The following is a 23,652-nucleotide window of genomic DNA, read 5'->3' as shown; positions in this document are numbered from 1 at the left end:
GTCATTTGAGCGATAAGTTTCAGATCATAACCAAATAACATTAATATTCTAGATAAACTGAAGAGGATAAGGTCATCAAAATTTTTTTTTTTTTTTTTTTATTTTTCCCCGGCGGCCTTCTTGATCACAATGAAGTGACACTATTAATATTGCTGATATATGTTATAAGGGATAAAATAGTTAAGATTATATAATTAAATCCATGCATATATGCAATGCATCATGACAATAGTTTGACCCATTCCTTTCTTATGTGATATGATCTGAGTGAGTTTGTGCATATACAAAACTTGGTGTGCATATATAAAACTTGGCAGCTTGCATGACGTTTAAAGGAATTGTAAGGAGAATCTTCCAATCCGTGTGCGAGGAAGATGTCATGCTCAGCTTGTGAGGTGCATGCGCAAGCTGCGGGTCACATGCAGTTCTCAGTATCAATGATCAACCCATCGTGCATCATGCTCGACCCAAGAAGATAATATATATTTATCGTATATATGAAATATTCTATTACTTGCTAATTAATTAATTAATTGATTAAGCAAATTTATAATCTCTAAATCTATACAAACTAACTACTATGAATGCACGACTGTTACTCACTATATGACTACAAATATCATTTATGTTTTAAAGATACATAAAAGTGTTTTAAAATTAATTATAACCGATGTCAATAATCATCTTATAAACACCATGAACGATATTCTTCTTTCATCTTTTCCTCTCTGTTTTTTTAATTGGATATAACTCCCAAGAAATAGCTTCGTTTCTTTTGGGAATGTCTTAAATATATAATCATAAATTTTAAAGTAAATTGAAAGATTTTGAAATTGTAAAGGTGAGAAAACACCACACCATTTTTTATTTATAATATTTTGCTTTTTTCCTCGATATTTAATTCATCAAAATCAGCAGTTAATGGAAAAAAACCTCCCAGCTCAAACAATTTCATAATAAAGTTATAATCAAAATTTAAAAAAAAAAATGCTAATAACTTTTCCAACGTGTGCTACTATTCTTTTTGAAATTCACCACAACAGCAAAGTCCCTAATTAAAATGCATCGCTATGACAGATCCATCCCACCAAAAACGTCGGCAATCCAGGTGACATGCAAAGCCACTTCATGTGTTTGCGAGTGTGTGTCCATGCGCGCATTCTCACGAACCGGTTGGCCGTTTGGCACTGGCAGTTCAGCAGTACTCTAATCGGCACCATGATCATGTTAATAGCCACGCGGCAACTGTAGACTGTGCTATTGAAGTGGAGTAGGACCCACACTAGTGTAATGCGGCCAATCAAAATGGATATGGAATCAACATGTTCTTCTATGGAAATATCTCTTTGCACACGAGCGTATCAGAATAGCTGTGTCGTCTGGATGGCTTAAAATATTGTAAGCTGGTGGGGTTGGGTTGTGGGGGAGTGGTGGTGGTGATATGTGCATATAGTGGTTCGTAGCTTTACATTAAATGAGTGCAAGAAAAGAAAGCAACTTGGAGCTTTGTCATTTCTTGCCTGTCCTCAGCTTACTCTCTCTCTCTCTTTCTCTATGATCAATTCAATTACAGCTCTGATCGTGATCTTTCCGTTTCCTTTATTGCTTCTGCAACTTGATCCCAGAACAACTCTTTAGCCGCCTTCTTTGATTTTTGGCCTGGTACAGTAACAAGAAGAAGAAGTGGAAGTAATAAGCAGTCATGGATAGATCTCTCTCGCCAAAGCTGCAAAAGGAGATTCCAGAAGAACTCAAACCAGAAACTCAGGCATCCAAAAGAAGGTCGGTTGCAGTACCTTAAAAATATCTTTAGTTTGGGAGATATGTTTTCTGTGGCTTGGTTTATTTTTTCAGGCTATTTCCTTTTTATGTGTCCAATTTTATTTGGCATTTTGTAACATTTGTTTGTGTACTGTCATAGGAAGATGGTTCAGAAGCATGTTGTTAAAGTGAGGATTGGAGCAAATGTTGGGAAACTAAAGAATGAAGGGCCGCCTTCTGATCTTTGGTCTTGGAGAAAATATGGGCAAAAACCCATTAAAGGATCTCCTTATCCAAGGTTTACATTGCTTTCTTGCAAGCTTTCTTTATCATCATGATGCACTCACTTTCTTCTTCTTTTCATTTTAAAATTTTCAGATCTCCGACACAGTAAATTTACATTCTCTTGGCTCATGTTACTTTAATAGTGAATTCTTAAGGTTGAATTGGGGTTTCTTTTCCTCTATACCCCTAGATTTCACTCTTTCTCATCTACAATTATCAAATTTTGGAACTTTTTTGCAGGGGCTATTACAGGTGCAGCACATCAAAGGGTTGTTCAGCCAAAAAGCAAGTAGAAAGATGCAGAACAGATGCTTCAATGCTCATCATCACCTACACCTCCAGCCATAACCATCCCGGTCCTGATCTCACCACCACCAACCTGATCCAACCATCAAAAGAACCACAAAACCATTTAAATGAAGATCTCCCAACGCTACCAAAACAGGAACAGCTTGAGCTAGCACATGAAGAAAAACGAAATGAACCCAACATGACCACCCGAGAAAAGAAGGATCCGGTTGAAGATCATTTCCACTACATACAATCTCCCATAAGCGGTTCCCAGGATATAATAGCTAACCAAGGAGAAGACCCTTTCACAGTGAACCTTGAAAGACTCCATGAAACTGTTCTCCTCTTGGATGAAGAGCCCCTTTGTTATTCCCAGCTCATGAACTTGTCCACTCCGATCTCAGAGGAAAATGACTTCTATGATGAGCTTGAAGAACTGCCCACATATTCATCTTTCACAAGTTCTGCGAGGAACAATTTTCCCAACGAAAGGATTCCTGTTGTCCCTTCTTGATCAAGGGTTCATTGTGCTTGCAGCCTTAGAAAATGTAGTTATGTTGACATATGAAATACCCACTCCAAGAGAACTCTCTCTCTCTCTCTCTCTCTCTCTCTCTCTCTCTCTCTCTCTCTCTCTCTCTCTCTCTCTCTCTCTCTCTTTATGGGCTCACAAAATGAGAAAGTTACATCCCTTTGGCAGGAGCAAAGTTAGTGGATCGATGGTATCTTTTCATCTGGGAGATTGAGATTTAATGAAAAATCACCAGGCTCCACACCACGGAAAGAGAGAGAGAGTGTGTGTATGTGGGGGGGTTGGTTCCTTGTACATACTACTCAAAGATGGCATGAGGATCACGAGTGAGTGCTCAAAAGTTCTTTGTGACAAGGCCTTTTTCTTTTTTCTCTAGTGGAGATTAGAAGTACTTTTCCCTACTTTTTTCTTTAGTGGTTGATTTGGTGGAAGAAATGTTTGCTTTTCACTTGTAGAGTTCTCTTTCCCTTTTTTTCCCCTCTTAGATTGATTGAGAAATTCGGATCAGGCCACCAAAAGACTATTAGTAGTCCTGTTTTTAGGTGTTTTGGAAGTTTTAACAGATTCCCTCCACAAAGTGCCAAAAATACGTGTACCCCTTTTTCTTGGGGATGGGAGGATGGGCACAAGACTCTTGGCAGAAGAATCCAAAAACACCCTAATTTTGTGAGGAAATGATTATCTAATTTCTTATACATTTGGCAACCACGTCAATAGATTCAGATATAATAGATGCCAACGATTGCAGTGCTGAAATGAAATGAGCAGGTTAGAGTTTAGGTGTCCCCTCAGGCAAGGCCAATGCTTCTGGTGACATTCCTTTGCACAATATTAATATTAATGGTACCTAAACTGCTAAAATAGTGATTTGCAAATAGTCTAATTGATCGACTATTCATACGCCATTTGAGGTCACATCCAGGAAAGGACCACTTCAGTCACTTGATCTTGGTGGTGTCCATTATTTTTCTCTGGATTTTCGGTTAGAGAGAGCTTAAATACAATTAGATAGCTAATATCAAATAGCACATATAGCATTCTCATTGAATTATGCAAATGCAAATGCAAATTTAATAGTGTTTGGCTCATAGAGTCTCAAAATGTGTTGCATTGGATTATGTAAATATAAAAAAGTGATGGTTTTTTTGCTACAATAAGAACATCCTCAATGATTAACTAAAAGCTAAATACATCATATATTTAGCTAAGCTACAGTAACTTCTAAAAGAAATTTCAAACCTGATGATTACTGTACATGATCAAATTCATATTTTATTATGGTTTCTCTTTCTTCTTCTTATCATAACTGCCTTCAAGCCAGTGCTTTTTACTAGAGACTTTGTGGATGAATGTTTTCATTTCCTTTTAATGATGTCCTTCGTATTAATTGCCATGGTGGCATTGGCCTGCATCGATAACCATAAGTCATGAATATAAGATGCTACATTTCTAAGTTTTCAATAATGCGCGGCTTCATGTGTCTAGATAAAATTAAATACATTAAATATGATAAAATAAAATAAATTAATAAAAAATTTAAATTTTTTTAATTATTAATTATTCGTTACTATATAAGGAATAAGAGGATAATCTAATATGGAAATTTGATGTGAGTAGTCAAAATTAAATTCATCTTAATTATATTATTTTATTGTTATATAATGAAAAAATAGTTATTCCAATATGAGGACCTATGTGAATGGAATTGTAACAACCCGCTCCTTTACTCTCTCTTATGGTCATGAGTCTCGCTTGCCGAACCTCAATGGCGTGTTTCAAAAGATATCAAGTGATTTTTAAAGCAAGTCCAGTATTTTAAAACTTACGAATATTTTAAATGTCCTGAAAATATTTGTATAGGACATTTCTAATATTATTGGACTAATCTTGATTTTAAATAACATAATTATAATATTTTTTTAAGAGCTCCAAAAATATTATAATTGTGAAAAATTATTTAATTTAAATGATTTTAGTCATTTAAAAATATTACGATATTTAAATTATGTTGAAAACTCTAAATTAATTTAAATGGTTTTATTCTCTTCAAGTAATTAACAAAACTTCATCATTTTAATTAATGATGAAGAAATATTATTTTATGAACTTTAGTTTATAAAATAATATTATATCTTAATTCCTCTTAGTGTTTTAAGTTAAATAAGTGTTTTAATCATTATCGTTAAATCAATTTGAAGATCCCAAGACGAAAGGTCTCGATCAAATACCCAAGCTCTTAGTCTTTCCCTCCTCACTTTTTCCTTTTTCCTCTCTCTCTCTCGTGGATTCTCTTCTTCCCACTATAACCCAACTGTACCTCAGCCACCACTTGCCGCCACCTCACGCCTGCCACCTCCCAGCCACCTCCTCACCGACCCCAACCACGAGAACCACCCACAACAGCTCCCTCTCCCTACACGTGCAGCCCCTTCCTCATGGCTTCTCTCCCTCTCTACAGCTCTTAGCACCACTGTGGCGCAGTCGCATGCCATCAGCCACCTCTCAACGGCCTCCCCTGTCACCCCTCCACCAAACACAGCCTCCATCTCCCTCCCCGTTACACACACGCACACAACCCATAAATGGGTTTCATGCACAGTTTTACCCCCACTGATGGCACTAGCGCCGCTGTACTCCATCTCCCTTGCCACGGAGCACCACCACTAGCCTCCCTCTTCCGCTCCCTAGCTCCCCACGAAATCCCATGGCCTCCCTCAACCTCAAGCATCCTCACTCTCCAACACACGGCTTGCACCACCCATGACTAGATTCGCCGCCGTGGACCACCGTGCCGCCTCCACCTCGCCACCATAGCTCCACCAACAACCCCCTTAACCTCCTCCATGCCTATACCTAGCCTCTAGCCACTCACTTGCCTCACACACACGATCACACTTTCGGATCCACTATTCACGACAAGATGCCGCCATGATCCGCCCCTCACCACCATTCCGAGACCATCATGAGCCTTCCCACGGCCACCCCTGTGACGCTCCCAAATTCTGTTTGGGATTGGACGGACATTTGAAGCGTCGAGACATGCAACACAAGGTTACTTGCCCTCGTTTATGACATATAAGATGCAATGTTCCTATCATGCATCTAACATTATGCAATATTCACAGCGGATAAATTTTTTTTTCTTTAGCAATACTATACACCAAATTGAAAATATCTCAAATGCTTAAAACATACTTCATATATATAGACCCATTGAACAACTAAGATCATGACACTAGTCCAAAATGCTTATGATCCAAAAAGTACTGGAAATGCAACTCCATCGTACAAGTAGTAATTTACGTTAACTATTATATTAACATTGATGTCGCACCGTCGCTTAGTCAACTGTGTCTAGTTGGTCAGCTCCTGATTCTCCTTCAGGTCCTGTAACAAGATCTACCATTCGAGGGGAATGGTAGTTGGGACTACCAATGTGAGATTTGATTACAAATCTCAGTAAGTTAACAAAAAACTTCCACACAGACTAATGATGCATGGATGACAGTAAAGAATGAATGCATAATCAAATTCATAAGTAATTAAAGCATAACTTGACGTACAACATAACATAATTGACATAACTTAAATTGAAACGTAAACTGAACTTAACTTGACATGAACTTGATCTGAAACTTGACTTATCATGAACTTGTTCTAAAACTTGACTTAACATGAAAAATATATACTCCACAGTTGTTGTGGTCCCATGTACATAGCATAATTGACATAACTTAAATTGAAATGTGAACTGAACTTGACTTAACATGAACTTGATCTGAAACTTGACTTATCATGAACGTGTTCTGAAACTTGACTTAACATGAAAAATACATACTCCACAGTTGTTGTGGCCCCATGTATTCTACGTGTAAATACATACTTCACAGTTGTTGTAGCCTAATGTATTCTACGGAAACTTATTATTTAACTGCTTAAATATATACTCCACAGTTATTATGGCCCCATATATTCTACGTGTCACAATTGCTGTGTCTCACGTAATATATGCGTCACAATTGTTGTGACCCCATACATAAGTAATCAAGATGAAACGTGACTGGAATACGAAAGGACTAAAGCTCTGACGTAACATAACGTGACTTGAATATAACTTGAAATACATGACCAACTTAAGATAAAAACATTTCGTAACATGACATAACATATAATAGACAACATATTTAACATGACATACTTGCAACAGTAAATATTACATGACTTGACATACATGTAATAGATGACATACTTAGCATGATGTACTTGTAATGTACAACAATACATAACAGAATATATTATATAATAAATAAAAACTGATGACAGAAAAAATTCTGTATAACAGACAATTACGTGATGACTTGGCATGGCATGACATATATGATAACACACATACATACACTGTAGTTCCTTTACTTAGCACACGTACACAGCAGACTGCTAGTAAGTTAAAAGCTAACTTACCTCGATCTCCGCATTTCTTATAAAACCTCAAGCGCGATCACGAGGAACTGTAATTAGTGATTCTAAAAGTTAGCACTAAATCACTAATAATTTGAAATATGGAAAATACTAACTTAAAGAGTAAAATTTTTATTTTACTCTCAACATGTAGGAAAATGACCGTTTTATCCATAACTTAAAGATTTTGCATACTAACTCCAAAAATCACCAAAATTTACATGCCTCATTTAAATTTTATCCTCAACTCAAATATCAATTTAGAAAAATTTAAAACTAATCACAACTATTAAAACTCCGTAGGGCCGAAATTCCCATATGCTATTTCTATTGATTTTTGTTTCTAACTTGTTTTTATTAACCTTTTGATCTATGACTTATAAAGATGTGATCATCAAACCAAATCATCACATGGTTTAAAAAGATGTCCTAAAATATATAAGTTTCTAATTCAAGATCACATGGTTAAACATTAACCAAAACATAAATTGAGCCAATAACATCTACACTTTGGCCTATCCGAATATCTCTTTGAATAAAATTTCATATTTTTAAAACTAACATCAAATATTTTCAAAATAATAATATAATATGTATATAAGATACTTAGAATCCTCCAATAAAATTATCAAAGTCATTGGAATAGGTTTAGACCACCAAAGAGTTAAACTTTCTCAAAACAAAAACTGTTTTTCCTCTTCCAATTTCTAAGTTTCTAAATCTAAGAAAATCTTTCATAAACCTTTAATCATGCAAAAATCCTCAACCAATAATCATATACACATGTTAACAATACTCCATAAAAATTTCGGACCAATATCTATCCATTAGGTTGGTCAAAAACTCCAAACTATAACATATTCTCCAATTTATCTCCCAAAATGACTTTTCTATAGTTTACACAATGTTTGAATGACCAAATGATCTTCAAATGGGACAAAAAAGATATCCACGTAAACTAGACTAAAAAATGAACAACTTATATGAAGGAGACTTTATGATAAAACACTTACAAAAGTTTCGAAATGAGTGTGCAAAAGAACTCCTAAAAGCTGTCCGAGAGAGAGTGTTTGGTATTCTTTTAATGGAAAGTGTAAATGAAGATAATTTCGTGGAGGAGTGACTGGAGATACTTATGGATGAGATATGGAAGAGATGAGTCTGGAGTGGGAGTTGCTGTTGGTCTCTCTTACCTAGAGTGAGAGTTAAGTGTAGGACTCTCTTACCCGATAATATCTACAAAAATCATCTCAAGATATTTTTTACCCACTAATATCCACGAAATTAGCTTAAGATATTTTTATCTAATAATATCCACAAAATTAACTTAAAATATTTTTATCCAATAATATCCACAATTTTGAACCGACGTTTCGTCCGAAAATATGAAAAAGTGTTATTGCGCCATAAGACCTTAAATGACCCTCCGAGTCTAATGGCACAAACCATAATACATTTTGATACTTCTAACTATTTCCAATAATCAAAAACACACTTCTGACACCATAGTAAATAATAACACTAACTATGTAGTTAGACTAAAACCTATACGATTAATGGATTCGTGAAAATTTATGGAGTCTTCACGAGGTTTCTAAAGCTAATAGAAATTTCACAATTAAATTTCTAGCGGGCTGTTACAACCCCTACCAGATCTACCAACTAGCACACCCAAACAGCTCCCAACCACCGTGGATAGCCATTATACGTGGCCAATCGCCACCGTACGTTGTGTTAGCCGCCACCCACGAACCCCTCACTATGTCGGCACCCTCGCTCAGCCTGAATATGGTAGCCAAAACCCTAGGTACAATCCCTGAGGTAGTGCATTCTAAGGACACGACAGTGACTGCCACCGACCAAGCAAGTGGCTTCTGACGCCATTGGTCGTGCCGGACAGCTAGTAACGTACAAGTTATCACATCAATGGTTGTTATCTGACACGCACATGAATGGACTACATGAAATGAGTATGGCATGAAGTCCAAATAAGTATTATGTTCATACTCTTCTAGAGTTTTCTAAATAAATGAAAATGAAAATGAAATGTTTTTCCTTTACGATACTTTACAAAAAGACATAAAAAATGCTTTTATGAAAGAATGCTAAGTATAAGTTTTCAAGTATAAGTATGTAACGGACTTCTTGGAAACCCCTTTTTATGCACCCAAAAATAATAAATGTATGCATGTGAATGAATAACTATACGTAATAAGTATCGGATGTATTTTCACGAAATGAAATGCGAGGTTTAGGCTTGATGTTTTAAAAGATGCGAAGAAAGTGTTTTAAATGTCCCTATGAACTGATATTTTAAATGATGCCATGAAAGATAATGTTTAAACTCATACTTTTAAATGACTTTTATAAATGAAAGGACTAAAGGACTGAAAAGAATTGAAAGAACTAAAAAGAACTGAAAGGACTGAACTGGAAGAAAGCATTGAATGTTCAATGTATGAAAATACGTAACAGCCATGACTAGACTGAACGGATAACAGTACCAAAGAACTGGACTGGGCATATTGCAATGCCGGGTAAATAGTACTGGTAGTACACCTAGTGCTGCACCCTGCCTGAATGGATTCTTAACCCGTGGCCACAAGTGAAATCGAGGTCCAAAAGACTGCTAACCCTAGCACACGAGACATAACAATGTGTAATGGCCAATAAAAGTGATAAGAAATAATGTATGCATGTTAAGAAAGAATACATGTATGCTAAACCTCTTTAAGAAATGAAGACAGCGAGGCGCGGAAAACTGTTTTACTAAAGAAACCCATTTTTAAAGAAAAACTTCACCTCGTAACGTTTTAAACGAATGAATGTCTATGTATGGTATGTATGGAATGTTGAATGCATAACTGAAAACCTATGTTGTTATATTTTAACTATATGAAGTAATGCTTACGAGTCAGCGACTCATTTCAATTTTTATGTGTACTCTTCTAGGGACAAAATGAGCATGACGTGTCAAGACAGACAAGACCCAAGAAGAAGAGTACGGAAGCCTAGGCACAACGTTTGTATGAGACTTTAAGTTATAAAATTTAATGTTTACTGTTGTAACACTCTTTAAATTAAGAATCACATTTTATTTTACAAACATAGAGTCTTTCATATTCTGGCATAGAAGGAAAAAATTTCAAAACGAATAGTAATTCTCGTCTCTTTTCATAAAATTATTTTTTAAAGAACCCACCACAAGGATGGGCGTTATAGAAATAGCCAAAAGTCAAATTCATTTCACATTCATAAAAAAAAAAAAAAAAAAAAAAAAAAAAAAAAAAAAAAAAAAATCATTTAGCTTTGGTTAATCCGTTGAGGATGCTATTTTAGTATTGTGAATCAAATTTGATAGTTACTGTAGCATAACCAAAAAGAATAAAAAATATTTTCTTCCTTACTTCCTACCATGATTTGGTTGCAGCAGTTTTTTTAGGGCTATAATATTATTAATAATTAATATATAATCAATCGAATGGTAAAATATAATAAATTTAAATAATTTAAAAAATTTTTAAAAATAAAATAATATTATTTTATTATTATATAAGAAATATATGGATAATTCAATGTGAAGATTGGAAGTGAATAGAATAGAAAAAGGTAAATTATGTCATATTAGCTAAAAGTTGAATTTGAGTTTGGCTGTTCCAATGAGAGTGCTAGAGTGTGTTAGTATTGGCTTAGGTAAAGATCACAAAGTCAAATCTTAGCCAATATCACACGTTTTGTGACTTTTGTCTTTTGCCTATTCTATTCAAAATCTATTCCCATATTAGATTATCTATCTACCTTTTATATAATAATAAAATATTAGTAGTTTAAGATTTTTTTATTAATTTTTATCTAATTTATTTTTGTTGTATTTTGCCATTCTACCGATTATATATTAATTAATAATTGTATTCTAATTAAATTATGGTTTAAATAATCATATTTTCAATAGTCATTTAATGTTAATAATTACAAATTTTTTATTAAACTCATCTAAAATTTCATATAAATTAAACTCATCAGAAACCAAGTGTCTTGAGACACTTTTTTCTGCTTATAAGTTAAAAATCTTGACACATGATCAAAGGTGTAGAATATAAAGGCAAGTTTGAGAATAATTACCTAAAGCGAAGAAAAATACAAAAAAGACCAGTACAAACTATCTTCAAAACCTGTTCCCATCTTCTTGTGCTGGAGCCATTGGATTCTGCAGGTTATTTGGCATCGAACATATATGCATCAGATGGATGAATGCGGTGAGGATGAGAAGGTTGGTGGAGAGAATGGTGAGGGTTGTTGCTCCAATCGGTCATGGTGGACCTATTGCTAAGCAAAACTTGGACCACAGCAATAAACAAGCTCGCTCCAGTCCAGGGCAGGATGCCAACATACTGAGAAATGATACTTGCAGTCATGTGTGCATAAACGACATGCAATCATTTTAAAAAAAGTGAATAAATACGAAACTCACGTGAAAAATAATTATAATAATAATTTTTTAATAGTAGATCACATTCTTTTCAAAGCGACTGCACGATATTTGTGCACTCTACAACTGTATGTATCATTACTCCAACATACTCTTCAGTCAAAGTACCTATTGCTGAGCAAGGCTTGTAAAAGTAGGCTAGCCCCCAGATGATAGTGGAAATATCATAGAGGGCACACTTCTTATGTAACAAACCATTAGCTTCTAAAGTTTATGCAAATCCGTATGTAGAATTCGTAAAGAAATCCATTATATAGAAATAACAAAATAAAGCATTTTCGCACAGATTCTATTCTCAAATCCAAATTTCATATCTAAAAATTGATCTATTTCTCAATCTATAAGTTCAGATAGAACGAACAGCAAAATTTCGGGTTCTTATTTCTGTGCAACACCGGTAATCAACATTGCAAAGTTACATGGGTCGTCAGGCACCTAGAAAAGGTCATTTGCCCATTTAACGTCACTATATAGCCATGCATGCCATCTAGTGCATGGTCATTTGAGAGGTGTTAACATGCTAGACTCGTCTTTTGTCTCTGCTGTAGCAGCTGGTGGCTGGAGAGCTTTGAGAGGATTCATAATGACACCATCTATAAGCCCTTTATTCCTTGGCTTCTTTTGCACTCATGAAGAAATTGTAGTCGGTATCTTGATTAATCCTTTCAAGACTTTCTTGACCAGTGTGGTAGGAGAGATACCCATTAAGGTTTGCTTTATGATGCAGCATTTCATTGGCATGAGACCGTCTCTTATTAGGATCATGTCTATAAGAATAAATAATGAAAGTCGAATGTGATAATAGGATAAACATAAACGGCAGCGATAACTGTCTTGAGCATTAATATGTCACAGGTCAATTTACATTCCTTCAATCTCTATCGTTTGACCTCTAACAAGAACCAAACTGACTGAAATACATAGTCAAACACTGAACAAGATGATATTTGATATTTAGAATAGATCAGCTTACTGGAGACACCCAAACCACTTCAGATGCAGCAATCAAGAAAACCCATCAATTTAAAATGCTAAGATGGAGTGCAGAGCCTTTACAAATCTGAATTTCAGCTAAATGGTGTATGAAGACACTTACAAAATGCTGGTGGAAGTTCAGTTTTAGACACAATAAATAATGCTTCATTTACCACAAATAAATACAAAAATGCCAGTCCTGGAGATATGGCATACAGATGTTACTGATCCAAGTGCTATCTATAGACAGAAAGTTCAGAATGAAAGCACACCTGAATATCTATGTCAGTTTGCCCACCTTGAGCTACACCAAGAGGCTGATGGATCATTATCCTCGAGTTTGGCAAACTCTTATCTTTTTCCTTCGGTATTGAGGGAGAAAAGAGTCATGTTTAGAAACTCGAGAAACATCAAATCATGAATGATAAGCATTTTTGTTTGGCAGACAAGCAAAAAGAAAAGTGTTTTCATCAACAAATGTGTTTTCTGGAACTCTGAAAGTATTTTCACAGAGAATTTTTAATTTTTTTGATCCTCTACCACACTCTTAAAATGATAAAGATGTCAACAGTGACATGAGATAAAGACATCAGTGCAGGGGAGGATCAGTGCAGAAACACGAAACACTTGTAGCATCAAATAAGTGCAATCAACTATAGAAGACAACCAACAGCAAGCATAGAAAAGGATCTTCATCACTCTTTCCATTGCCAGTATATGCAAATGCATAACGAAGCAGATATTTGGAGGCTGTCTTCTACCACATCGATCATAAGGGAACGTTATTTCTTATTCCGATGAAATTGACATTAAACATAGTTATTAATCTGTCTTAGAGACAAACCACATAGACTACGTTAGTATTTATCCCAAAAAAAACCTTATGGACCAAATCCCCTCGTGAGAACTCTCAGGGGCCCAAACCTCAGCAGAATACAGAGTTTTCACCGGAGAATTCCGAAGTTTATAACCACTAAAGAAACAAGAGATTCGGAAAAGGATACCTGGAACGAAAGGGCTCCGCAGGTAGAGAGAGCTTCTGAGGGTCGGAGGCGGAGGTAGGATTAAAAGCGGAGAAGATTTGAGAGCCGAAACTGAGTGACGACGAGGTGGAGGTGGAGGTGGAGACACGCACGTGTGGACCATCCCTCTCTCTCCCTCTTTCGCTCTGCAATTTTTTTGTTTTTTTTAATTTGAAATAATTTTGGCTTTCTGGGGTGGGGAAAAAACCTAAACGGCGTCGTTTTAAGAGACCCTAAAACCCCATGCCCTCTCTTTTCTTTTCCTTTCTCCCCTTCCCCGTCAAAACTAAGGCAACCCCCCCTTCTCTCTCTCTCTCGTTCCCTCTCTTCTCTGTTATTTCCGCCGTCCCTCCTCACACCGTTGCGCCTACCTCTCCGGTAAGGCTATCTCTCGCTCTCTCGCTAGCTCTCTCTCTCTCTCTCTCTCTCTCTCTCTCTCTCTCACTGTGTGTTTTCTTAGCCTCTCAACTTCGGGTTTGGCTTTGTTTTTCACTGTCACAGAGCATCTCGAACATCTCTAGGCAGCGCAGCCTCACTTTAGAATCTGAACGTCCAGTCACTCCACCTCACTCCGCCGTGGTAAGTGTTTACCGATCTCTCTGTGTAATTGTCGGTCCATCTATGGTTAACTTGGGTTGTTAAATCTCCGGAAGCTTTGAGAGATTTTGTGGATTGAAATTGAGTAATCTTTGTAGCATATGGATTCTGTTTTCCCCCTGGGTATTGTTGAGTTTAGCGTTGGGATACGGATGATATTTCCATTTAACTGTAGTCTGTGATGAGGATATTTCTCATTTCCTTGTTGGAATTTTTCTAACTGAGTACTAGTTCTAACGAAGCCTAGATGGAAAAGTAAGTTTTGAACGGAGAACACTGCTGGTTATGCTTTGTTTGAACTTGAATTATTAGGCAATACTTATCCCAAATTAATATATTAGGTAATGGTTTTTTTGGTCATAAGGAGATATATTAAATTCAAATAAATGTGTTAAGGTAAAATAATTTTGGTAGAGGCTCTAGTGTTTATTTTTGGCTCGATGTTTGGTGTGCAAGTGATAAAGAGGCTATGGTGGCTGATTTGTTGGATTTCTCCTGTAGCTCTACTTAGTGGCATGTTTGTTTCATGAGGGCTGCTCAAGATTGGGAACTTGGGAACCTTCGCAGATTTTTTTGGTTTTTCTGTATGCTATGAATATTGGTAATGTGGTGGAGGACTGGATGATTTGGACTCCAATGGAGGTAGAAGACTCTTGGTGCGATTCTTTTACAAGGCTCTTTCGCGTCATCATAGTAACCACTTTCCCTAGAAGAGTACGTGGATGGAGAGAAATGGTAGGTGCTTCGAAGACCAGGAGCCTTTTGTGGACGAGTTGAAGCATTCTTGTTCAACACTATTTTCCTGGGCTTGTCATTGTTTGTAATGGGGATAGTCTTCATAATTTGCTTCTATCCATCACTGGTGCATATTGGTTGCTAGGTGTATTCTGTGTTTACTTTCTATGTACTCAGGCTATGCATTTTTCTATCAATAATTTGCTCTTATAAAAAAAAGGAAGGCAAAATACTTTTGAAAATAAATGGTTTTTTTGTATAGGTATTTTACACGTAAGAAGAAAAATTCTGCTTGAATAATTTTGAAAATAAATGGTTGTAGACTTTCTTTCATGTCCTTTTCACTTTGAACAAAGAGAAGTATATCGGATTAATGCTCTGGGATTATTGTGGATTTTGTAGATCTAAAGTGAAGGCATGAATGCGTTCAAGGCTTACAAGGCCTGCGTCCCAATTGCATGGAGCCCTAACTTGTATATAACTTTGGTGAGGGGCATTCCAGGGACCAGGAGACTTCACAGGCGCACTTTAGAGGCATTGCGTCTGCGCAAGTGCAACCGAACCGTCATGCGATGGAATACTCCTACTGTCAGGGGAATGCTCCAACAGGTTTCAAAAAAACCCGCAGTGAATTCATTTCTTACTTAAAATGTGTAATCTGGTAATTGGTTCCTTATTAGTAAATTTTATGATCCAATTAGGTCAAGAGATTAGTAGTGATAGAGACAGAAGAGATGTACAAGGCTCGCAAGCAAAAGGGTGCAAACCATTGCGCTTTACGTCCCCCATTGGTCATAAGTCACTTACCTGCTCCTGCAAAATGATTCTTCTCAAGAGCATTTTCACTTGTTCTGAGATTAGCTTTAAGCTACTTTGCTGGTTTGTTGTTTAAGGAACATTTTTCCAGAAGTGTATTCTGTAGAAACATTGACAATTTAATAAGCTTGAAGCTTTTCCTAGTTTGCATGATTTAACAATGGACTTCCTTACATATTAAGGTCCCGTTTGGTTGTTGAATTTAATTGAGTTTAACTCAGTTCAATATAATTTTAAATTGAGTCTAACATCTAAAAACTCAATTCTCAATTTATTAACTCAGTGCCAATACGCCCACTGGTCAACCTTGGCTGTGGCGGGTTAATAACTTTATTTAACTCAACACATATTTATAAGTGGGGTTAATAATTTTTTTAATTTTTTATAAATAATATTAAATTTATTTTAATATCTAATCACATTTAAACTTATTTTAAATAAATTTCACATAATCTATTTTACTAATTTAATTCACTAATATATATAAAGCTTGTTTTCCTATCATGGTTAATGTTAAGTCCAGGGGCCGGGTACCAATACGCCCACTGGTCAACCTTGGCTGTGGCGGGCAGGAAACATTCCCACATCACTCGGGCGGATGGGTAGGTGGAATTTTTTAAGGACAAAGCAAGGGTAGGTAGGGGCCTGGGCACTACACTCGTCCGGATTTCACCCACCCGATTGCTTGCTACATATATTTAAAAATATATATTTAAGTAAGACGATGTCATTTTGAAAAGTTAAAAAAAGTCTCCAAAAAGACTCCACTATAAAACCACATTTTCCCTCTTCCCACTTCCCAGCATGACTCTCTCCTTGTCTCTCCTTTCGGTCTCTCAATTTCTCCGTTTTAAGTGTAATTTAAATAGTAAAATGAGATAAAATAATTTTTAAATAAAATATTATTAACATATTATTTTATTATTATTACTATTATAAAATTTTAAAAAATTAAATTATTTATTATATTTTATATAAAAATTTAAAAAAAGTATAATGATAAAATAATATTAGATAAAACTATTTCTATATCAAACAAACCTTAGTCTCCGTCTCTCTTCTTTCTCAACTCAGCCATCATCACCATCTCAGTCGACATCGTAGTCTCTCTTCTTTCTCAACTCAGTCGTTGCCATCTCAGTCGACATCGTAGTCGCCATTGTCGTCTATATCAAAATGTCTCCTCTCCATTGTAAGTAACTCAAAAGTGATAATAAAAATTCTCATTTGGTTACATAAATCCATCTTATCTAATCATTATAAAACAAAAATTATATTAAAGAATTATATTCTAATAATATTTTATTTAACTCTAATTTCACACAATTTTCTGATATTTATATTGCCCACTAGCAGCACCTAATGCGGTAAAGTCTATATGCTATAGCCATTGTTCTCAAAATGGTAAAAAGTGTTAAATCAAGAAATTATAGGAAATCCCAATCCCAGCTCACACCTTAAGTAATTTGTTCCCTTAATGGAAGGTGAGCATACTAAACAATACTCTCTCCTCCCGCCCTTTCAATAATGTGTGGTGTGAGGATAAAATCACCTCTAAGATGTCAAAATTTGTTATGTTTTGTCAAAAAAATTATAATATAGCTGGGCATAATTACAGCCACCGAAAACAGAAAAATACCTTTGTATTTCTCTATCTACATTAAGCTCAAGAATATAATCTTTCTTTCACCAATCCCTGAGTACAAGATATACTAAAACATATACGTGCATGATTTTCTGCATGCACTGAGGGCTAGAGCGATATTTACTTTGCAACATTTGCCGGTGTATTTTCAGCCAGCATCTTTTCCCGGATTGCCTTGTAACACTGGAGGCTGCAAAGAGGAAGCTTAGATCTGGAATCTCTGTACCTGAATGGGTTATTACAAGATGGACCCACACAGTTTTCACGTGGAGGAGGATAACTGAGAATCAGACAAAAACAATTTTCAGCCCGCCAGGGAAAAGAACCTTTGGATACAAGGGTGCCGGTGGGTGTGAGTTAGAATATTAAATTTTTCAGCCGTGTAAAGGAGGAGGAGGAGGATAATACCTGTGAGGTTTGGAGTCGAAAATAGTAGGTAGACCCACATTCTCGGAGAATGTCACCACTGTCCCAGTAGGTCGCATTACCCATCTGACGGTGTCAGGAGCAAGCACCATAGCATTGGCAGCCTTCTCCTTTAAAGGAAAAACGTAATAAAAATTAACAGAACAACTTTGTATCAGAGAGAGAGAGAATTCATCTGGGACTTTCCAGTACCTTTGCCAATTCTTCATTGCGCTTCTTCAATTTCTCTTCCCGCTTTTTCCGGCTAGAATCTTGACCAAGAATTTTTCTAATCGCTTCAGCCTACAAAATTCAATTCAAACATCGTTGTTCCTATAACTTGCAGTGTAACATATAGATAAGATAGAAAACAGTGAGTTTAGTGAAATAACAACATACCTCAGATTCCCGAGCAGCCTTCTCAACCTGCATCCTTCGTCTCTGAGCAGCCTCAGCTTTCTTTAGTTGCTGCTCTAGTTCTGAAAGTTTCTCCTTCTGCTCTGGTATCAATAAAAACCACAATAAAGATGAGAATTTACAATTAATTATCCTACTATAGACTTCAAAAGTTCATGAAGTAGGAAAGCAAGACAGAGATGAATGCTCACTTCTTGGTGGGGCAGGCGGCAGTCCATCTGGAAACTCTATGAAACTTTTGCCAGTTGCTGCATCTTTGCTAGACTGAAGGGCCCGTTGACGCGTTGTAAGAGTAATTTCCCTCCTATTATCAATTAAGGAATCAGCTGATTCTTTCATTTGTTTCTTCTTTTTCTTACCTTCAAGTTCCCCATCAGACCCTGACTCTTCTTCTAATTGTCTGCCCTCAGATTCTCTATCCAATCTGGACCTCTTGCCACCTTTGCTTAACCTTGATGACCCACCATTTTGCATATTAGATAACCCAGAAAGTTTCCTATGTTTCTTGCCTGATTCTTCATTATCTTCTTTAGATCCTTTGTTTGACATCGAAGTTTTAAGCTTCTCTAGGTACCGAATCTCGTCATCCTCATCATCACCACCAAATTCCTCATCAAGAACATGCCTCTTAGTGACTCGCTTGCCCTTACGAACTGATTCTAATTCTTCTCCTTCCTTAATATACGTGCTCTTCCCAAGACGACCACCTCTTGAGAAATCATTCCGTGGAATTCCTTGTAAGCCACTCCTCTTGCCTATGGAAGAGTGGTTATCGTCCAAATTTCCCTGAAATAAAAACATTTTTGTGATGAAAAGAAAATACTGGATTCAATATGTTACTCCAGTCTCCAGGATAACAAAAACTATTATGGTGATACACACATATTAGTATAAAAGCTGTGCTTATATGCAAGCTTTAAGATTTTGAATAGTCCAACTAAATAAATCCACATAGGGGAGCTGCAAAATTTAAGTTTCCCACAGATTAAGCAGATTATAAATAATAGGTAAGACTATCAAACCGAAAGTTTATCGGATATTGTAAAAGCTCAATATAAAGTTTTGAACCCTGACATGGGTTGCTTAAAAAACCAATTAGCACCTCACACAAATTGAGTGCCTCATATAACTTCGATAGCATGGATCAATACATGGAAAAAGAAACCATTCTAGAAATGACGAAAGGCTAACACTATTTATCAACTCAAGCTTGCAAGGAGCAACAGTTAGATACCTGAAGATTCCGCTTCTGCCACGGTCTTGAGGCATCTATGGATCGAGAACTCTTAGCAGAAGACCCGCACCCTGCGGAACCATTAGAAGTGGCATTTGCTTGAATTGTATGTGTGACACCACCAACCTTAAGCTTGACCTTTTTAACCTTTTTCTCAATTGCTGATCTATCTGGTAAGACTCCTGCCTTTCCTGAAATCAGACCTTCACCATTCCTTCCACCATTTGCATCCACACTTCTTACCTCTAATTCCAACCCATCCTTCAACTTGTTAGTGCTTTTCCAGTTAGCAGGGGCAAGTACACCTTCACTACTACGCTTTTTATTAAATCCACTTCGGGCAGGCTCATTATTGTAAAATGAATTGAATCCTCCATCTCTTTTATTCTTCTCATTGAGATTTTGGCTTTCAGCTCCAGCACCAAAAGGAACCCTGGACACACAAAGATTGAGATCGAACTCTTTCCTCGTATAATCAGTATCTTCACCGGCATTATCATCGCTAGATACCTTGCTTACATCATCTGAAAGTGCATTTGGAGAAAAAGGTGAATTATTATGATCTCCATCCAGCGGCTGTGACTCAAGCCGAGGTCTGCGAGAAGTTTGAGTCCTTTTCTTCCTTACGGGATTGATGATACCATTAAACTTAGTACCACTAAATTCATCCATGATAGGAAATGTAACAATTATTGCTCGCTTCTTGTGGTGTCACGACTTCCAAGTAAAAAAACAAAAAATAATAACACCGTACTCCAGCAACCTTGGAAATGCTACAACATAGAAGTTTTGTTTTTTATATAAGTAATGCCACAACATAGAAATTCAAACAAAAAAAAGTAAAACATCAGATTTATACTCAACAGTTCCTAACTAATTCTTTACTAGATAAGAATCAGATGGGTAATGAGAGGGATTTGAAGCATTCCCCAAATACGATCCACATGAACAATTACCAAAAAAATGAAATCAGTAAAATAGGAGTTTTTCAATAAGGTGGATAATCAGTAATCCTCGCCAGTGTGGACAAGAAAAATCCAAGATGTCAAAAGCGAGCATTCATAGCTAACAGGTCGAGAAACCGAGAAAGGAGGGAAAGCTTTTAAAGAATTTAGATCTAATAATACAATGGGAATTAACAAAAGTATGTAATGAAATCATATGAGATTGCGCTACACTACCCCAAATAAAGAACAGAAGAAATCGGAAAAAAGAAAAAAGAAAGAAAATTGGTCAATTGAGGGGGAAAAAAAAAAACCCAAATAAAAAAATAATATAAACTAAATTAACCCGGATCAATTCAACAATCCAAGATGATATAAAATAATGTCATAGTCAATCCAATCAACCAAAAACATTAAACAATGCCAAACCGCCCTCGAACAAAACCCAGAAAAGATAATAACCCCCAACCAATCATAAACGCAAAAGCATTCATCAGTCACCGCACACAAACAGAAACCCACGCACCCACAAACAAAAACCCAACCAGAAGCATGACAAACAACCCTAAATCGAAGAAAACCTACATAGAATAACCTCACAGGATTAACGGGGAGAGAGAAGAGAGAGATGCACTACCTTGTTAGTCTTGGACCACGAAAACGGAAACCGCGACAGAGACGAAACCCGGAAGAGAAACGAAGCAACAGCGATAGGAGAGAGTAATAGATAAAAAGGGAAAGAGAAAGATGAGAGAATTGTGTTGGGCCGGGTGTGAGAAAATATGGTGGTATTTGGTATCGGCGGGGATTGGGATAGAGATAAAGATCGAGATAGAGATAGAGATAGAGAATGAGAGGGTTTTAGGGTTAGAGAAATTTGGGTAAAGAATGATGAAAGGAAAAAGATAGAGACGAAAGAGAGAGGAGGTAGATCAGGACTAATCTTCTTGTTCACCATCTTTTTGCTAATTCCACGCCCCCTATCCCAAAAAATACTCACCCCTCGCCCTGTGTTTCTTTTTATTTGTTGTGGGCTGGTCACACAAACGCCCCCAAATCCAACTCGGCGATCCCACTCAGTAAACCCAACTCGACTCTCTCTCTCTCTATCTCTCTCTCTCTCGCTGTGACTCTTTCTTTGGCTTTCTTCCGTATTTATTCGCCCTCCATTTTCCTCGACACACTATGCTGCGAGTTTGTGCGCAGGTTAAAGGAGGGTGCGCACCCTTCGACCGGCTTACGTTAGCGACTTCTCTCTCTTATTTATGATTCTAGTTCCCTCCCTCGCAAGTTTCTAACGCCGGTACAAACGTGGTTTAATTGAGTAAGGGTACATTCGTACATCGCGGAAAATATAGTTTATCTTATAATTTAAACCCTAAGTTTTATTATTTAAAAGTAATTTACGGTTCGGTAGTTATATCATATTTATTTAAAAATAAATTAAAAAATATTTTTCAGGTAAAAATGACAGTTATTTAATTTTTATAAAATTATGATTATATTTTTAAAAATTTAAAAATTATAATTATTTAAAAGTTATGTAGATATTTTTGTCAATTGATAGTCTTTTTATAATTATAATTAAGTTCTGTATTATCTAAAAAATTATGTTTAAGAAAAAAAATCAAAATTGATGTTTTTCCTTAAACATACGTTTTAGATTATTTGAGATTATAGAAAGAACTTTAATACATAATATCCAAACAACTGATTTTTTCAATAAAAAACTTTTAAAACTATTTAAATATTTTTTAAAACTCTACACTCAATCCCAAACATATCCATAGTTATGGCCCATGGGATATGCAAAGAACATGTGCTATTTAAAAAAAAATAGAATTTATTACTAAAAAATTAATTTTTTTATATTAATCTCATATTTATTCATTATTTTTAGAAGAATTGTGCAACACTTACATATTTTATAATTAAAAATATTTTTTTTTTAATTGTAATGATGACAGCCAACTTAGAAATTGAGAAATGATACACGTTTTTTTATAATTTTTTTAAAATATAGTTATTTATATTTATAAAAATATAAATGTTTTTATATTTAGATAAATAGATATTATTTTATAAAAAAAACTTCCCCCTTTTAAATATAATTGCGTGAAAATTGTAAAAATACTGTTTTTTGTTGGAAAATTGCGTCGGTATTAGCAGGAATTATGGCTTCTCCAGCAAGATTTCCATAAAAATATTTCTATATTTTATGTCATCAGATAGGGTGAGATCTGCTTATTTAGCTCTAATTAAATTGATAGGAGGAAGGCTTATGATAAGATGAAATGAGAGTTTTTAAGCTCCGTTATGATCAAAATGCATTTTCATGCAAAATGGATTGAACTGGTTATGAGATATATTAATTCCATATCATCGTTTGTTCTCATCAATGGATAACTACAAGTTTCTTTCAAAGTAACAAGAGGAATAAGGCGGGTGACTCACTGTTCCCTTACCTTTTTCTTCTATGTTATGAAGATTTGAGTGCTCTTCTTAACCATGTTGAGGCAATAAATCAATATCAGGCATTCCAATAGCTCGAGATAAACTTTGCATTAATCACCTATTTTTTTACAAATGACAACTTATTGTTTTGTAAAACTATCTACGTGAGAGTGGAGCAGAATGACTGATCTTCTTGACACCTATGAAAAAGCTTTTGATCAAAGACTCAACAAAGAAAAAACATCCATCTATTTCAGCTCAAACACAAGCAATGAGACTAGAATGAAAAGCAAAATTAGTAATTGGAAAACAAAGTTCCTCTCGCAAGCTAGCAAGGAAATTCTACTGAAGTATGTGATTCAAGCTTTACCTACTTACTGCATGGGTGTCTTTAAGCTCCCAAGCTCTACTAAGAGAAATCTATTGTATCATGAATAATTTCTAGTGGTGTCAGCTACAAAATGAGAGGAATATTCATTGGGTCTCTTAGAATCAAATGGGCTAGGTAAAGATAGCAGGAAGTTTGGGCTTTAGAGACTTGGAGTGCTTCAATCTGACCTTGCTTGCAAAACAAGGGTGTAGGCTATTACAA

At 35.8% G+C, this 23,652-nt stretch overlaps 4 protein-coding genes across 12 annotated transcripts; 2 read left to right on the top strand and 2 right to left on the bottom strand.

Moving 5' to 3' along the window:
* Nucleotides 1-1,440: 1,440 nt before the first annotated feature.
* Nucleotides 1,441-3,317, top strand: LOC122318656 (probable WRKY transcription factor 65). Of its 4 annotated transcripts, none has more exons than XR_006244890.1 (4): nt 1,441-1,782; nt 1,922-2,059; nt 2,287-2,924; nt 2,957-3,317. XR_006244890.1 is itself a non-coding variant. In XM_043136214.1 (3 exons), exons 2-3 carry the CDS (start codon nt 1,926-1,928, stop codon nt 2,849-2,851), a joined length of 699 nt encoding a protein of 232 aa, XP_042992148.1. In that variant the 5' UTR covers nt 1,441-1,782; the 3' UTR covers nt 2,852-3,317. The 4 variants fall into 4 exon arrangements, 2 of the variants coding, with proteins under 2 accessions (XP_042992148.1, XP_042992147.1); XR_006244889.1 differs by having other exon boundaries at nt 1,442-1,782; nt 2,287-2,959; nt 2,998-3,317; XM_043136214.1 differs by having other exon boundaries at nt 1,926-2,059; nt 2,287-3,317.
* Nucleotides 3,318-11,343: 8,026 nt separating this feature from the next.
* On the bottom strand, nt 11,344-14,026 carry LOC122318657. 5 transcript variants are annotated; one of them, XR_006244894.1, is made up of 4 exons: nt 13,796-13,991; nt 13,064-13,153; nt 11,925-12,530; nt 11,344-11,718 (listed from the first exon to the last, which is right to left on the bottom strand). XR_006244894.1 is itself a non-coding variant. In XM_043136215.1 (3 exons), exons 1-3 carry the CDS (start codon nt 13,935-13,937, stop codon nt 11,542-11,544), a joined length of 417 nt encoding a protein of 138 aa, XP_042992149.1. In that variant the 5' UTR covers nt 13,938-14,026; the 3' UTR covers nt 11,344-11,541. The 5 variants fall into 5 exon arrangements, 1 of the variants encoding a protein (XP_042992149.1); XR_006244891.1 differs by having other exon boundaries at nt 11,925-12,583; nt 13,796-13,983; XR_006244893.1 differs by lacking the exon at nt 13,064-13,153 and having other exon boundaries at nt 11,925-12,583; nt 13,796-13,987.
* A 26-nt stretch (nt 14,027-14,052) lies between these two features.
* On the top strand, nt 14,053-16,119 carry LOC122318658 (50S ribosomal protein L30-like). Of its 2 annotated transcripts, XM_043136218.1 has the most exons (5): nt 14,053-14,191; nt 14,315-14,392; nt 14,912-15,145; nt 15,548-15,754; nt 15,847-16,119. In XM_043136218.1, the coding sequence occupies exons 4-5, from the start codon at nt 15,563-15,565 to the stop codon at nt 15,967-15,969; spliced, it is 315 nt and encodes a 104-aa protein (XP_042992152.1). In that variant the 5' UTR covers nt 14,053-14,191; nt 14,315-14,392; nt 14,912-15,145; nt 15,548-15,562; the 3' UTR covers nt 15,970-16,119. The 2 variants fall into 2 exon arrangements, with proteins under 2 accessions (XP_042992152.1, XP_042992151.1); XM_043136217.1 differs by lacking the exon at nt 14,912-15,145.
* A 1,402-nt stretch (nt 16,120-17,521) lies between these two features.
* On the bottom strand, nt 17,522-21,826 carry LOC122319075. Its single transcript, XM_043136955.1, has 7 exons — nt 21,244-21,826; nt 19,663-20,435; nt 18,620-19,214; nt 18,411-18,511; nt 18,225-18,314; nt 18,015-18,142; nt 17,522-17,886 (listed from the first exon to the last, which is right to left on the bottom strand). The coding sequence occupies exons 2-7, from the start codon at nt 20,332-20,334 to the stop codon at nt 17,727-17,729; spliced, it is 1,746 nt and encodes a 581-aa protein (XP_042992889.1). The 5' UTR covers nt 20,335-20,435; nt 21,244-21,826; the 3' UTR covers nt 17,522-17,726.
* Nucleotides 21,827-23,652: the final 1,826 nt, after the last annotated feature.

Source organism: Carya illinoinensis, chromosome 8 (genome assembly GCF_018687715.1).
Source record: "Carya illinoinensis cultivar Pawnee chromosome 8, C.illinoinensisPawnee_v1, whole genome shotgun sequence".
Classification (NCBI taxonomy): Eukaryota; Viridiplantae; Streptophyta; class Magnoliopsida; order Fagales; family Juglandaceae; genus Carya; species Carya illinoinensis.
The sequence above is the reverse complement of the archived record's forward strand: the minus strand, read 5'-3'. Positions and strand labels throughout refer to the sequence as shown.